This window comes from Fringilla coelebs, assembly GCF_963513975.1.
Source record: "Fringilla coelebs genome assembly, chromosome: 23".
Taxonomy (NCBI): domain Eukaryota; kingdom Metazoa; phylum Chordata; class Aves; order Passeriformes; family Fringillidae; genus Fringilla; species Fringilla coelebs.
The window spans coordinates 5,196,988-5,212,619 of NC_140049.1; the positions used below are offsets into that span (position 1 = coordinate 5,196,988).

The following is a 15,632-nucleotide window of genomic DNA, read 5'->3' on the forward strand; positions in this document are numbered from 1 at the left end:
TAACCTCAGCTCAGGGGTACCCTATCATTCATCCAGTCAGGCTTTCCCAAGCCCAGCAGGGCTTGGCAGGACACAATCTGGCCTAGTGATGCCTTAGGTTTTAACTTTTATATTTTTCAGATTCTATTCTGTTTTAGTGTGTAAGTCTAGGCTTCATATTAGGGGATAGTAAACTCTCTCCACAGAACAGGTAGACAAAACAATTCGTTCTCTAGCTGGGGGCCAAGGACAGATCTCAGGCCCAAGAGCACAAACAACGTGGAATGAAGAGAGAAAAACAAGAAGGATGGGACTTGATGGGCTAAAGCTGTAATTGGACAATTAACTCCGGTATGCAAATGGACCAAAACTTATAAAAGTGAGAGACGCCATGACCTGTCATCCATTTTGTGCCCATTTTGGGTTGTGCTGCCCAAGGTGGATCTGTTTGAGACCTCTTAATAAATCCCTACTTTATTATTTAGAGATTCTCTGTTCTAGGTCAGCCTTCACAAGGCATCACCAGGCTGGTTGGGTTCCTGCATCCCCAGACATCCTCCACACCCTGCATTCAGGACTTACCTCTGTAAAGCTGAGCAATAAGTGACTAGTACAAGCCAAGGGTTTCCTCTGTGCCTCCAGAAAAGCAAGCCTATAGTAATGTGCCTTTTGTTGACAGAGTGACAAAACTATCTTTTGTCTCCTTAAAAAGGAAAAAAGCCCAGAAGTTTGTTTCTTCAATTAGGTAAAAAGACACCTCACAAGACTTTGGCAACTTCACCTCAACTTAAGGAAACCCAATTGGACAGGAGCTAAAAAGTCCCACCTGAGCAATTTACTAGAGAAAGAGGAGAACAAAGAAACAAATCGCTTTTGTGAGGTGTTTTACCAGGAGCAAGAACCTCTTGCATCTGGCTGGGTTTTTCTCTGTAAAGAGTTTTGTTATTTTGCCTTTTATTAAAACTGATTTGTTTCCAACACTATCACAGAAGCCATCCTGCTGATTTTATGCTTTCTAAGGTAGCTGAGCTATCTTGGGTGTGATATAGATCTTCAAGAGCTTAAGAGACCTGGCTCGAGGAGACCATATATCACAAGCCTGAGCACTTTTTGGGCTCACCATGATTCCCTGGAGCTCTGAGACTGGGGTGTCCAGCCAGTGAAATGGACCCAGCCTTGAAGGCCCTGCAGCCCCACTATCACATGGTCCAGGTGTGCACCAGCTGCAGGTGAAATCCTGCAGAGGAGGGGCTGATAGCATGAGGGAGGGTGGGGAACTGTCCCTGGGAGCTGGCCAGAGCTGGCTTCTCCATCTCACCCTGCAGGATGTGATTCGGCAAAAGCACATTGCCCCGGGCAGCCTGGCTGCTTCCTGGTGCAGGTGGAGACCTGGGGACAGGGCTGAGCCGGGACAGGGTGCAGGTGGGGACCTGGGGACAGGGCTGAGCCGGGACAGGGTGCAGGTGGGGACCTGGGGACAGAGCTGAGCAGGGACACGGTGCAGGTGGGGACCTGGGGACAGAACTGAGCCGGGACACGGTGCAGGTGGGGACGTGGGGACAGAGCTGAGCAGGGACACGGTGCAGGTGGGGACGTGGGGACAGAGCTGAGCAGGGACACGGTGCAGGTGGGGACGTGGGGACAGAGCTGAGCAGGGACACGGTGCAGGTGGGGACCTGGGGACAGACTGAGTCGGGACACGGGTGCTGCTCTGTTGGAGACAGTGCCTAGCCCGGGCAGCCTGTCCCACCCCCAGCCCAGCCCGTGGCACGCCAAGCACTCGCCCAACTCCCCATGTGCTGGGTAAAGAGGGAACAGCTGCAGGGGCCCTCAGGAGCTGGGACAGCACCCAGAGCAGGCCGGGATCTAAATTTAAACTCATGCTTTGTGTGTTTGTACATGCGAGTGCAGGCTCCAGCCCCCACTCCCCCAGCAGCTCCCCTGCTGCACGGAGGAGACAGAGCCAGAGGAGCTCCAGCTGGCTGGGACCTGGGGAAGGGGGCTCCACTGCAGGGCAGGAGGGGAGCAGACAGCTAGGGGAGCAACACCATGGAGCCCTCTTCGCCCCAGGGTGATGTGAAGAAGAGGCAACAGAAGGAGAAATCCAAGAAGCCGGTACCACCAATAGCTCCTCGTCCACCCAGGGCTCTGTTCTGCCTAACGCTGGAGAACCCCCTGAGGAAGGCCTGCATCAGCATCGTGGAGTGGAAGTATCCTGTGGCTGCAGGGGCTGGGAGCAGTGTGTGTGTGCCTGGGAGCATGGCAGGGCTGCTGGGGAGAGCTGGCGGCCTGTTTGAGCCTGTGCTGTCCCATGGGGCACAGGGAGCCCGGCAGGATGCCTGGCAAAGGCAGTGGCTGTGCTGGCTGGGGAAAGCTGGGCTGGGGAGTGGGTCAGGCCTTTGGTGGGGTGGGACAGGCAGGGACAGCCTGGGGCAAGGGACTGGGGGGAGTGAATGTGTTTTGTGTGCTGGGGAGGGACAGACTGCTGAGAGGGGAGGGGGTTTGGTGTGGCAGGAGGGGCACAGTGCCCATCCAGGGGGGAAATGGGGTCAGGCTGGGGACAGTGTGATACTCTGGAGGTTTGGGGGTGGTAGCAAGACCCTGGTGAGTTGTTTGGGATGGCTCTTTGTGTGTATCACAGTCTGATCTCACAGCTGTGCTCTGCCCTGGTGGGGGGCCTCCCCCAAATCCTTGCTGACACCATTGTCCTCTCAGCTCCCTTTCCCATCCCTCCCTGGTACTGCTGTCACAGGTGAAGGCTTTCTGTGGGTGATATTGTCAGAGGGATAGTCTTTCTTTGTGCCTGTGGCTTAGTGTTGTAGTTTGGGTGTTGCTTTTTGACCTTTTCACTGGGGCATTGCAGCTCAGAAATACCAAGATGTCATGTTTCTGCCATGCATCCAGGAACTAGCACTTTGTTCACCAATGTTTTATGTAAAGGAAGAGAGCAGGAGATGAAATACTTCACTTTGATTTCAGCAAAACATTTGGGCTCTAGCAAAAATGATGGACTGGGCAATAGAATCGAGTTTTTCTGCCACATCTTTTCTCATTTTAGTTGCTGAACCTTATCTGAGTGTTCCTGGCCTTGGCAAGATTGGCCTGGCTCCTGTCCAGGCTTTACTCTGCGAGGTGGCTTGGTCACCTCAGGCTGGCTGTGTTGCTGTGGGGACACCAAAACCATGCCCAGAGATGCTGCTTTGTCCAAAGCCCTGTTGGCAGGCATGAGGGCATGCTCACAGCTCTGGTGCTGCTGGAGTTTGAGACCTCATTCCTTCACTGCAAGGGGACTCTCTGTCCTCCAGGACGTGGGAGCAGAGCCAAAATTGGGCAGTTCTCATTTTCTGTGTCTCTGGCAAGAGAAATGATGGTTCTGTGGGCACAGAAGGGAACTGTGCCTGTGTCCTAAACGGGCACTGAGAAAGGAGGAAACTTGTGTGTGTGCCTGAGTGGCAGGGGAGGTGTGGCATTCACATGCTCTGAACAGAGAGAGACGTAATTGTCTCACAGGATTTTTCCTGGAGAAACACAGAGAGAAAAAGAGAAAAGAATTCTTATCTCTATTCTCTGCTCCTGTTGTTTTTGCACATGTAAAATGTGTTAAGAAAATAATTTACCTAAAGAAAATTAGTAATTAAATTCTACTAAAGATTATTTTATTTCCTTAATCAATTAAAAAAACTGTACCTGACTGTCGAGAGACAGTCACAAGATTTTCTTTACTATACATCTTTTATGTAGTATAATATAATATAATATTCTTTTAATATCTCTTTAGTATAATGTCTATTTAATACAATATAGTATAATATCTCTATAATATAGTATATATAATATAATATAATATAATATAATATAATATAATATAATATAATATAATATAATATAATATAATATAATATAATATTCAGCCTTCTAAGAACATGGAGTCAAATTCTCATCTCTCACCTCGTCCTGGGGACCTCACAACACCACAGGGGACGAGTGGGTGCCCCCCAGCAGGGTGGCATGTGCAGGTGGCTCTGACCTGTGCAGGACAAACGATCCAGGGAATCAGGTTTCTGCAGTGCCTGCCTGTATTTATACCCAGCTGCACCTGGCTGCCCTCACTCAGGGATCAGGGTATGTGACAGGGTCGGGTCGTTCCAGTTCCTCTGGGTTATTATGGTCTGCAGGGCCATGCAGGCTGCCAAGGGGAGATTAGCTGTGGCCCTCTTGTGTGGGGGTACCTGGGTGTGGTATATTCTGGGACCCCCGTTGTTGGAAGGAATGATGGATCTGACTCCATGTTATCAGAAGGCTAATTTATCATTTTATGAAATTGTTATATAAAAGAATACTAAACTAAACTATACTAAAGAATACAGAAAGGATACAGACAGGAGGCTAAAAGATACTACTGAAAAACTCATGACTCTCTCTTCAGAGTCCTGACACAGCTCAGCCCCAATTGGCCAATAAGTCAAAACAATTCACATGAAACCAATGGAACATCTACCTGTTGGATAAACAATCTCCAACTACATTCCAAAGCAGTAAAACACAGGAGAAGCAAATGAGACAATATTGTTTTCCTTTTTCTCTGAGGCTTCTCAGCTTCCCAGGAGCTTCCCTGGGCAAAGGGATTTTTCCAGAAAATATGACTGCCACACCTGGGCTGTTGGTTCTGTGTGGCAGTATGGGTCCCTGTTCCCTGGGCCCATCACTGCTGTGTGGCTGCTGCTGCCAGAGCACAAAGCTGGGCCACAGGGGTGGGCCAGGGTGTTTTTCAAGGAATTGAAGGGAAGGCAGCATCACTCCACTCAGCCCAGGGTGGGTGAAAGGCTGACTTGAGGCAGAGGTTGTTTTGTGCTGAAATTTGCTCACATCTCAAGAAACATGTTCATTAGAACAAGGAAATTGAATGTTCTGCAGTTTACTGGGTGTTGTGTACTAGGCAGTCCTACAGCCTGATGGTTGTTGGGACATGTCTCGCTTTGTGACACCACCCTGGTATTTCAGGTCATTCTGTAGCCAGGAGAACTTCAAGGCAGATGGGTGAGGATTCTGGGCACCCTGGAGGACCACAGAGCTGCAAGACACAGAGGCCTAATTCCTGCTGCAAGGCAGATGTGGGGACCTTTGGATGCTGTGTGATGGGAGCCTGCTGGACAGAAAAAAGTCAGATTGCAAGACAAGGAGATGAGGAGGATGCTGAGGCTCTGTGTCAGTGGCAGGAGGCAGAGACACTGTACCCCATTATCCACATGTTTGGTTTTTGGTTCAATCTGTGCCACTGCATTTCTGCCTCATAACTCTGCCAGAATCACAGGCAGCAAGTGGATTTCAGCTCCAGTTACAGGAGCTCCAGTGGAGGTCACCCTTCAAGGAGGGCTTGTCTTACCCTGCCCGAGCAGGCAGGGAAGCTCCAGGCCCTGGGCTCTGCCTCATTACCTGGACACAAACGGGAGCAGCTTTCCCAGCTGACTTCAGTTTTTAAAGTGTCATCAGGTTGATGGATAGAAAGGTTCAGAAAAGGAAACAAAGGCTGTGATGAGCCCAGGACACAGCTGGCAGCGCTCAGGCTGCTGTGGATGGCATGGTGCCCCTTGTTCTGAAATGCTGGGCTGGACAGTGGCGTGGGCACCAGAGCCCAAGGCAGCCCTCAAGGGAGAATGCTGGGGAAACAGAGAGTGGGGATCCCTGGAGGGAGAGCCTGGCTGCAAATGAGGCCCTGAGCTCTTTGGAGGTTTCAGGAAGGTGAAAGCTGAATCTTGTCCAAGAGGTTTCAAGGCCCAACAAAGCAGTGACAGCAGCAGAAGCCTGGGAATGACAAAGCATCTGTCCCAGGGTCTTCATGGGATATAGTAAAGTCACCCCTGTCATTCTGAGGTGTTATGGGGCCCACACAGCACAATTTCTACCTTGAAGGGGGTGGGACAGCCCTCAGGCTGAGTGCTGTGCTCACTGCTGGGGACAGTCACAGCAGTACTGCCTGTCCTGGGCCACCACAGCTGTGAGGACACCTGGGGCTGTTCTGCCACAGGAGCCCCTGGATGAGCTGCCTTGCCCCTAGATACCTTCAGGAGTCTCCCTCATGGATGCCAAGTGCAGAGGGAGCTGGGGTCTGCCTGCTCCGGGGGGGATGCTTGGGTTTGTGTCATGGCTGAGACAGAGACAATACAGAGCAACACACTCCATTTTCAGAAGGCTTCAAACTGTTTTTATTCTAGCATGCATGCTTTTTATGCATTCTTACAAAACTCATAGGTTTACTCATTGGTCATGAGAGACAAAGTGCTCATTGGAATAGGCAGTTGAAGGTTTCTCTTATTTATCTTCTTTCTTGGTTTCTATGGTAGAAAATTCTTTCAGGGGTAAACATAGATCCTCTTCTCAAACTTCTCTGTTGCTCACAGGTGTCACTGTAAAACCTCTTCCACAGGTTCAGTGTCTACATTCTGCAAAAGGCTCCTGGCCCTTTGGGGTGGTTCACTGAAGGATGAGGAGGGGGAAGTTGCCAGCTCTCCCATCCCTTTGTCCCGTGTCAAAGCTGACCCCAGTGTCCTGGCCCTGCAGCCCCTGAGGATGTGCTGAGGTCTGGCTGCTCTCTCTGTGCTCTGCCCCCATGGGGGGGTTGGCTCTCCACACCCACCCAGCAGGACAGGGCAGGGCAGGGCAGGGGTGGGGTTATTCTGCTTTTTCTTTCCTGTCTGCACTCCTTAACGCTTCCTCTTAGGCCCTTCGAGATCATCATCCTCCTCACCATCTTTGCCAACTGTGTCGCTCTGGCCATCTACCTGCCCATGCCCGAGGATGACACCAACATTGCCAACTCCAGCCTGGTAAGGAGCACTTGGAGCCCTTCCTGCAGCCCCGAGGGCTCTGTGGGGTGGTGGCTTGGGGTGACACGGCTGCAAGGTGACACGAGCTGCTCTGGGGCTGCTGGCTGCCCCAAAGGGGAGGCAGGCTGTGTTGGTCCAGCCAAAGCTGCTGCAGTCAATGGGAGGCAGGGGTGGGAAGAAGTGACTGCAAAATGGGTTTTCAGAGGGGCTGAAAGCACCTCTGGGTAGAGATCAAAGGCAGCAGGTTCTGTGTGGAATACACAAGAAGGAAGAATTGATGCCAATGAAGGAAAAAACTTCCTCTGATTTTTTTTTATCTCACCTTCAAAAGGAAACATGCTGTTCCAGAAAGGCTCAAATTGTTTATTTCAGCATTTTGGAATAAATTTTTCTGACCTTTCCTTTCAAAACTCAATTTTATTTTTTATTTTAGAGGGAAAAAACCTGTTTCTGTTCGGCAGAAAGGTTACTCCTTTCCAATCATTATTCCATATTCTTCCACAGTTGCTCCAGTTTTCCTGGAATATGATGTTTTGACGTGACCCAGAACAACAGTTTACACTATTTTTAGATTGCCACACCTTTCTACTCTTCAGATCCCCACTGTAGTTCAATCCACATTGATTTCCATTGAGAGACTGAGTATAATAACTGAATCCAAACATCTCGACCCCCCTTTTAATGAAATGGGGTTCCAGGACTCCTCAGGGTGAATGCTCATGGAGGGCCAGATCCTGGGGTGTTCCTTCAGCCTCCTGGCTGGTCTGACCAGCCTCCCTAACCCCTTGGGCTGCTTTGGGGTTCTTCCCTGGCTGGGGGGCACAGCAGGGTTTGGTAGGTGCAGTTACCTCAGGGGAGGGGTAAAAGGGGCAAAGCAGGGCTGGGGCAGGTTGGCCATGGGGACAGAGGGGATGGAAATTCCCTTTGGGAGAGGGCTTGGGATGTGGCTGAGCCATGTGGGGGCAGAGCTGGGGGAAGCCCAGGCGTGTGTGGGGATAAGGGGTGAAGTGGCCCTGGCCTCACAGGGGCTCCCAGAGGGGCTGATGCTGCCCCAGGAACTTTCCCATGAGCAAGAGGCACATGGGCAAGGACCAAGTGATGTAAATTCATTGCATAAATGAAATTCCATCTCTTTTTATTTCTTGTCTATTGGATTACTTATGCTATAGCCTACTGGGGGATGTTTCAGCCTGTTGCCACAGCAATAGGTGTCAAGAGCCAGGGAGCCCCAGGCTGCTGTTCTTTCATTCCTGCTTGCTGTCCCTTTGTCACCATGTCCTGCTGGCTTTGTAGGAGCAAAGCCAGCTGAGAATTTAGCCAGGCACCCATCACTTGGTGCCTCAGGCTATGCTTAGCACAGGCCTGATGTTGGAACCCTGGTTATTGAGAATTTCAGACTTTCTGTGCTGACAGGAACTGACCCCCAAGAGAACTCTGCATTTGACATGAAGCCATGGAGAAGCTTCCAAAATGGAATGACAGAACTGGGATTGTGGGTGTGGAGTTTGAATGGAAGTGTGTGATATCACAGGGTGGGAAACTTGGAGTTCAAGGTTTTAGAATACAGAAATAGATATAAAGCAAGATGGAGGTTGTAGGGCAGAGGCTGCTCCTGCTTCTTCACCTTCTTCTCCATGGGTTTGGGTGGTTTTGTGTAATTAGATAAAAAAGCCCACATTGTGGGCCATGTGTGATTGGTTATTGGGTTAAAAGTAAAAATAATTCAGGTGTCATTTCTTAATTGGACAGTTGATCCTTAAAAGGCCTTGTAAAGAGAGAGACAGGGCTCCATCTTTAGCTTGTTAGAGTGAAGTGCTGTAGAGCTCAGGGTTTGTGAGACTGGGACAGAGATAAGAACTGATAAACATCTGAGTCCCAGCAAGAAATACCATCTCACACATTTAATCCTGACCTTGGCAGAGAAAAGAAGCAAAGAATCCTCAGCCTGCAGGTAGTGGAGAAAGGCTTGTGGAGGCATTTTCCTGCAGCAGAGAGGTGCTGTGATGTGTTTAATCTCTCTGTGTCCCTTTTCTGTGTCTTCATTTCCCAATCCTCTCTGGAGAAGGTTGAGTTTATGAAAAGACATTGAAATTATTGAGAAGGCAAAATGTATGAGGGGAAACTGAGTCAGGGCAGTGAGGACATTGCCCCAAGTTGTTTGTGTGTGGAAATCAGAAAAACAGAAACTTCCACAGACACTGAAAGGTTTGATTTGCAGCCTTGGGAGAAGCTTGGATTGATGTAAAAATACAATACACAGACATTAAGTAGAAAAAACCATAAAATTTATGAAACTATGAAATTTATATGAACGATAAAATTTATAGAAGCTATGTTTCTATAGTTGTAAGTAAGAATGTGCCTTAAGTAAGTGAGAAACTGTATTGATAAGATGGTGAAGAGTTTATAGTGTAGTAATAAAATAGTATGGAGTAGGTTGGGAGTTTAGAAGTTCTAACCTAAATGCATTTGTGTACATGTGAGACTAAAGGATTGGATAAAATTATTTGCAGTGCAGTAGAATTAAGTAAAGGTGATGGGTCAGAAAGCAAAATAAACCCTGTGCCAACTGTCCATTTGCTTAGAAAGTTCTATATTGCCTTGTAACAAAGAAACTTGTGACTATTCTTGAGTTATGGCTGACTGCTTGCTCCTCTAAAATCTCACAGCTCTGAGACTGATGTTTATCTCAGCAATAAATCATTCTTAGCCCCAGAATAGTCCAATCCCTCCATCAAAAGCAGTGACAATGATATTGGGGAGGCAGGATTGAGGTTCCCTCTGGTCAGGGCTCAGTGCTGAGGGTGTGCAGGGCTTGCCCAGCCCTGCAGCCCAGAGCAGGGACAGCCACTCTAAAAAGCTTTAAAGCTGAGAGCTCCACAAGTGGTGCTTTGTGGGCCTCCCTAAAACAGAGGCCAGGCAAAATTAAGAGAATAAAAAGCAGTTCTATTTACTGAAGGGCCTTCAGGTTCGTTTTGGGCAGAGGAAGCCCCTCAGGAGCTACACCTAAAACAGAGATGGATTTTTTACACTTTGATCCATTTGCATATTGTAATCTGCCAATTACAGCTTCAGCTAATGAAGTCATTACCCCAAATTTGCTGCCCCCCAACTCACTTCTGTTTCCATCTCAGGCCCTGAGGCAGTGAGGTGTCCTTGACTGCCAGGCCTGGAGAGAAATTGTGTCTGCCCAAAATGGGAAAGCAGCAGCTCACACTGAGTATGGAGTTTAGAGTTATACACCAAAGAATTACAGGATTGCAAATAGATGAAAAATATAAAAGCTGAAATCCTAGGGCAACACAAGGAGAATCTCAGGAGGAGAGGATTCCTAGGAGACCTCTGCTGCCACTGCCTTTCTGCAAAACTGGAAAACTGCAGAGCAGCCACCTCTGAGTTTCCATGACCAGCCAGGGAAGAGTTGCAGTCAGAGTCTACACTAGGTAAACTTAGAATAAGTCTCATGAAAGCTTGGTTAATCAGAACTCATTTATGGGGGGTGAAAAAAATGAAATACCATAAAAATGAAAATAATGAAATAACCATAGCCATATATTTTCTAATAATCCATCTTGCTTTGTCCTGGAAGAAGTACAGTTGTTCCATTTTAACATATTTCATTATTACTCTTTCTATATTGGATTTCTTTTAATCCAGAAGGGTTTCTTAAATCCTCTTTGTATCTGATTTTGTCTTTTTCTAATGGAATCACAACATTTTCTTCAACCCTGATGAAATTATTTTGACTTTTCAACTCGTTCAATAATTCACAGCATTTATTTTCACTTTTACTTGAGTTTCCAGAGTTTCAAATCCCACTGTTTTTCACTGGAAACCTTACTGCAAGAGCGAGCAGCTTCAGAGTGTGTTTAGCAAGGCAGGTAAATCACGGGGATTCACTCAAGAAAATATAGATGGCTGTGTGTGACCTGGCTGCCCGACCTCTGTTTATGAGCAGTGAGGAAATAAAGTCAAATTTAGAGTACAGTTCATCTCCCAGGGCAGCTGAGCCATTTCTGCAGCTCCAGTGGGTGGTGTTTGACATGCTGCACACACTGAAACACCTGGTTTTCATAGAAGCATGGAATTGTAACATGGTTTGGGTCAGGAGGCTCATTCTACCCCTTGCCTTGGCAGGGACACCTTCCCCTGTCCCAGGTGCTCCCAGCCCTGTCCAGCCTGGCCTTGGACACCCCCAGGGATCCAGGGGCAGCCACAGCTGCTCTGGGCACCTGTGCCAGGGCCTGCCTACCCTCACAGGGAAGGATTTTTTCCTAATACTTAAATGTACTGTTTGTCAATTTAAAGCCAACTCTCTTTTCAGTTTTAGTGGGACTTGAGGGTGAGGGAGGCCACCCTGTCAGACCACCCAAAAGCAGCTGTCCTGAGCCCTGTGGGCTTTGTAGGAATGTCAGGTAGGACATGGGGCCTAGGGAGTGGGGGACAGAGCTGGAGCTCAAACTGTCAAGAAGACAATTTAAGTAACACAGGTGTGTTACTTATTTAAATATTTAAGTAGCCCTGTGTGCAGGCACGCTGCTGCTGTCACACATTGTGGTATTTTAGGGGTCCCTCGTGCCAGGCAGGAAATGATGAATATGACTCCATGTTCTTAGAAGGCTGATTTATTATTTTATGTAGTTATATTATATTAAAGGACGTTATACTAAAACTATACTAAAGAATAGAGAAAGAATACAGACAGAAGGCTTAACAAGATGCTCATTAAAACTCGTGACTGCTGCCAGAGTCCTGACACAGCTGATGGTGATTGGTCATTAAGTAAAACAATTCACATGAAACCAATTAAAAACCACCTGTTGGGTAAACAATCTCCAATCACATTCCAAAGCAGCAAAACACAGGAGAAGCAAATGAGATAATGATTGTTTTCATTTTTCTCTGAGGCTTCTCAGCTTCCCAGGAGAAGAAATCCTGGCAAAGGGATTTTTCCAGAAAATATGATAGTGACACACATAATGGCTTTAGGGATTTTAGGTAGCACGAATGTTTGATGGCAAGGAGTATGCTTCTGAAAACCCCATTTTGGGTTGTGTCTCAGCCCTGGAGTTGGGGAATTCTTGTGTTTCCAAAGCCTGGACAAAGCCTCAGGTACAATTCAGTGACAGGAATGTGGGTGTGTGATGCAGTTGTAGGAGTCCCAGCTTTTCATCTGCTCTGGGGAGCTGTAATTACCTGTGAGTCCTGTGTGATGTCTGTCACCCAGGGCTGTGCCATCTCAGGAACACTGGACCAGTTGCTTTTGGGCATCTGACTCGTGTCCCACAGTCCCTGAGCAGGGTTTGCTGTCCACTGCTGGTTTTCAAAAGCTACTGGGCGCTGTGCCTGGGGGTTGGCATGGAGGAGAGTCATGAGTGCATGTGGCTTTCCTAGAGCTTGGGGTCACCCCGGATCTCCTGGAGTCTTCCAGGAGCTGTGACGATGGGCAACACTCCTGCATGTCTGCATGCACAGACTCGATAAAACTGCAGAAACTGCTGCTGCTCTGGTACTGGCACCTGGGGGATGCACATGCAGCTGTGTGAGCTAGCCCTGCATCCCTCTGTCTTGGTTTGAAAAGCCAGGTGTCTGCTAAGGAGGGCAGGAGCCTTCCCTCTGAATTGTTGTAATTTTGAAATTAATGGGCTCTCAGGTAAAGATATGGGAATAGGAATAACAGTTCTTTATTAGGAAAATTAAAAATACAAATAAAATAGTGCAAAAAAGAAAAGAAACCACTGCCAGAGTCAGAGCAGTCCCTGTCCCCTGTGTGTCAGGGTGGGGGCACAGCCCCATCCCATGGGGGCTCAGCCCTCCTGCAGTGCCAGCTGTGGTTCTGCTGCAGCAGGATCCTGCACAAGGGGGGAGTTTTCCTCTGCAGCTGCAGGGCTGCTGGAGATGGGCCTGCTCTCCCTCTGGGAATGCAGGGCAGGAGAAAGCTGCTCCTCTGGGAATGCAGTGGGCAAAGGCTGCTGTGCTGTTCCAGGGCAGATTGTATCCAGGTAGGAATGCTTGGCTCCTGCCCTGGGCAGAGCATCTCCCCATGGGATGATGGAATTTGATCAGCCCTGCAGGGACGCTCAGTGGCCATGGACAGCAGAGATCTCCTGGAGGGAGGATGGGCTGTGGGAGAGATAAAGAAAACTGCCCCATGGACAGCAGAGAACTGCCCAGCTCTGACAGATGGGGATAGAACACACACCCCCACATCTTGCAACCTGAGACAGGGGCTTATAAGAAAGATTGAGACAAACTTTTTAACAGGGTCTTCTGCAGTAGGACAGAGGGTGATGGTTTTAAATGGAAGGAGGGTAGATTTAGATTATTTATATTTTAAAAAAGTATTTATACATTGATGGTGTTGAGGCCCTGGTACAAGTTGCCCAGAGAAGCTGGGAGTTTGCTGTTGTGTCCCTCCCAGGCTGGGGCAGGGTGGCTGGGGCAGGGGCCTGCTTGCTGCCTCTTCCTTGGCCCAGGTTTGAACCTTGCTGCTCCTCACTGGCTGCACCTGATACCCTTGAAGCAGCACTGTTCATCTGCTGTGGGCTTCTCAAAGGGTCCTCTAAGGAATAGCAATTCACCTTTTGATATTGGGCAAGGGGTTTTCAGAGGAAAATCCTTTCTAGCGAGAGACTGAGTCTGTTCTGCTGGAAAATCAGGGAATGGAATTGACTTTTGCAGTGTGTCACAATCCGTCCTTACGAACAGGTTTCATGATGGTTCGTGATCTCAGAGTGCAAAAAGAACAGACACGGTACAAGGGGGTTTGCAGTGATAATCCAAACAAATGCACCTTTATTGAAATAACCACAGCAAAAATGCATTGGGGAGGAATTGGGGAAAAAGGGAAAAATAAGGAAAAAAGGGAAGAAGAAGAAAAGGGTATATAGCTACCAAACATAGAATGGTGAAGTCCTTCGGTGTCCAGCCGATGGAGTTCACCAGGTCACGTCTGGGGAGATCTCAGGGGTGCAGTTCATCTGGACTCTAATTATACTCTTTTTTGATGGGGGAAAGGGAATGATTTTGAAACTGAATCAAAGGTAGTCTATTGTATTTTTTGGGGAAAAAATGGTATTTAGAGAAGGGTACACACAGTCCATGTTCTCAGCAGTGAGCAAGAGCCATTGTCTTCTTGGTCCACTGCTCACACCTGCAACATCCATCTTGCTTTGGTCAACTTGCCTCCCCCACACACCTCCCTGGGTTAGGGGTTTCAGTCCCAGTCCTTGGAAAGTGTGAGAGGCCTTCTCACATGGGAATTTCATGTCTTGGCTTTTTCTCTGGTCAAGAGGCTTCCTACATCTCAGTTTGTCTGTCATGGTGGTTGCAAATGAGCAAGAGGGTTCTTCTTTGGGGGACCACCCCCAAAACTCAGGAGAAGTCCAGCCAGGCCAAGAGGTGGGGAAAAATCCTGGAGCTATTGTTGCAAAAAGGCCAGAATGTCCTTCTTTCTTCTCACTGAGCTCAGCATAGCATGCAGTAAACACACCTGTGAAAACAATATCTTAGCAATGCTCTCAGGTGTCAGGGCCTTTGTGTAACTTTCTCCTACAAAGCCAGAGATTTTAGACAGAGGGGTCTTTTCTTCAGTGGTCCCCCCAATGACGATTGTGATGCTGATGAGGGAAATTTCGGACAGACTCTCACACAGTGCTGGATCCTGACATCAGCCTCAGCAGCTGCATCCCACTCCAGGCTGGGCCCTGACACTCACCATCCCCAGCAGCTGTAGGGCTGCTGTAGCTTGCAGTGGGCTTTTCTGTTTTTCCTCTGCAGCTGGGGAGACACCCCACCCCACCAGTGCCTGCTGGCATGGCTCTGCAGCCCCTCCATGCCTGAAATGATCCTCATGGCAGTTGTGTTTGCATGGGATTGCAAGGACAGGCTTTGGGGAACAGTCTGGGGGGCATTTGTTCCCTCGGGGTGGGAGGTGAGCAGTGTTGAGTTGGTGTAGTTAAAACCTTGAAGACAGAGGCAATGCCAGGATCTCTGCTCTTACCCTAGCTGCCCTCAGATCCAACAAGAAATGGCATTGTGTGGGTGACATTCATGTGGGGACACAGCACAGTCACTGCTCTTGGACACATTAATTGAACCAGCAATGCTTCTCTCTTGAGCTCTAGCCCTGGCTTTGTAAAAGGAGAGGATTTTCCCTTTGGCAGGGCATGGGGACCCCTCACAGCGCTGCAGTATTCCCCAGTAAAGATCCACTCCCAGTTTGCTCTCAGAGAGAGGTTTCTGCCTTTCTGAGGGCAATTCCCTGGAGATCCTGAGCAGTGATGCTCCTTGTCCTTCAGGGGATACAAGCTGAGGAGAAGGACCAGAAAACACCAGAAATATTAATATCCCTCTCCACCTGGCTGCTTCAGGAGGCTTTTAGTCCCAGTCTGGAAGGGACATTGCCAGCAAGGGCAGTGAGGACTGTGACAGGCAGAGCCAGCTGGGCACAGGCAGCTCTTGGCTGTGCTTCAGGGACAGATGAGCTGCCCTGGCCCAGCAGCTGCAGGGCTGTGCCAAGCCCCTGCCATGGGGTGCCAGGTCCTGCCTGGGAGGGGGTGCAGCCCCTCTGCCCAGTGAGGCCTGAGCCCATTTCTAACTGGTCACTTTGCCAGGAAAATGTCTGGCACTAAGCAGGAGTCCTTGAGCCCCAGGCCTCCATTCCCTGGGAGCTTCCTTATCATCCCAGGCTCATCAAAAGGGGAGCCATGGCACAGCTGGTTTGTCCCACAGTGACTCTGTGGGGACTCCAGGACAGACCCAGCGAGCCCTCAGCTGGAGAGGATGAGAAGGTGTCAGTGCTTCCTGTAGGAGGAAGGCTGTGGGGGG

General features: G+C 48.9%; 1 protein-coding gene across 1 annotated transcript in view; it reads left to right on the forward strand.

Annotated features, from left to right (window-relative positions):
• Nucleotides 1-2,028: 2,028 nt before the first annotated feature.
• The window catches only part of CACNA1S (calcium voltage-gated channel subunit alpha1 S), a gene marked incomplete at both ends in the record, with an annotated part of 58,355 nt that continues 44,751 nt past the window's right edge, over nt 2,029-15,632 (forward strand). The window contains 2 exons of the mRNA XM_084220743.1: nt 2,029-2,189; nt 6,698-6,803. Coding sequence (XP_084076869.1) covers nt 2,029-2,189; nt 6,698-6,803 — 267 coding nt within the window. The remainder of the gene's footprint in view (nt 2,190-6,697; nt 6,804-15,632) is intronic.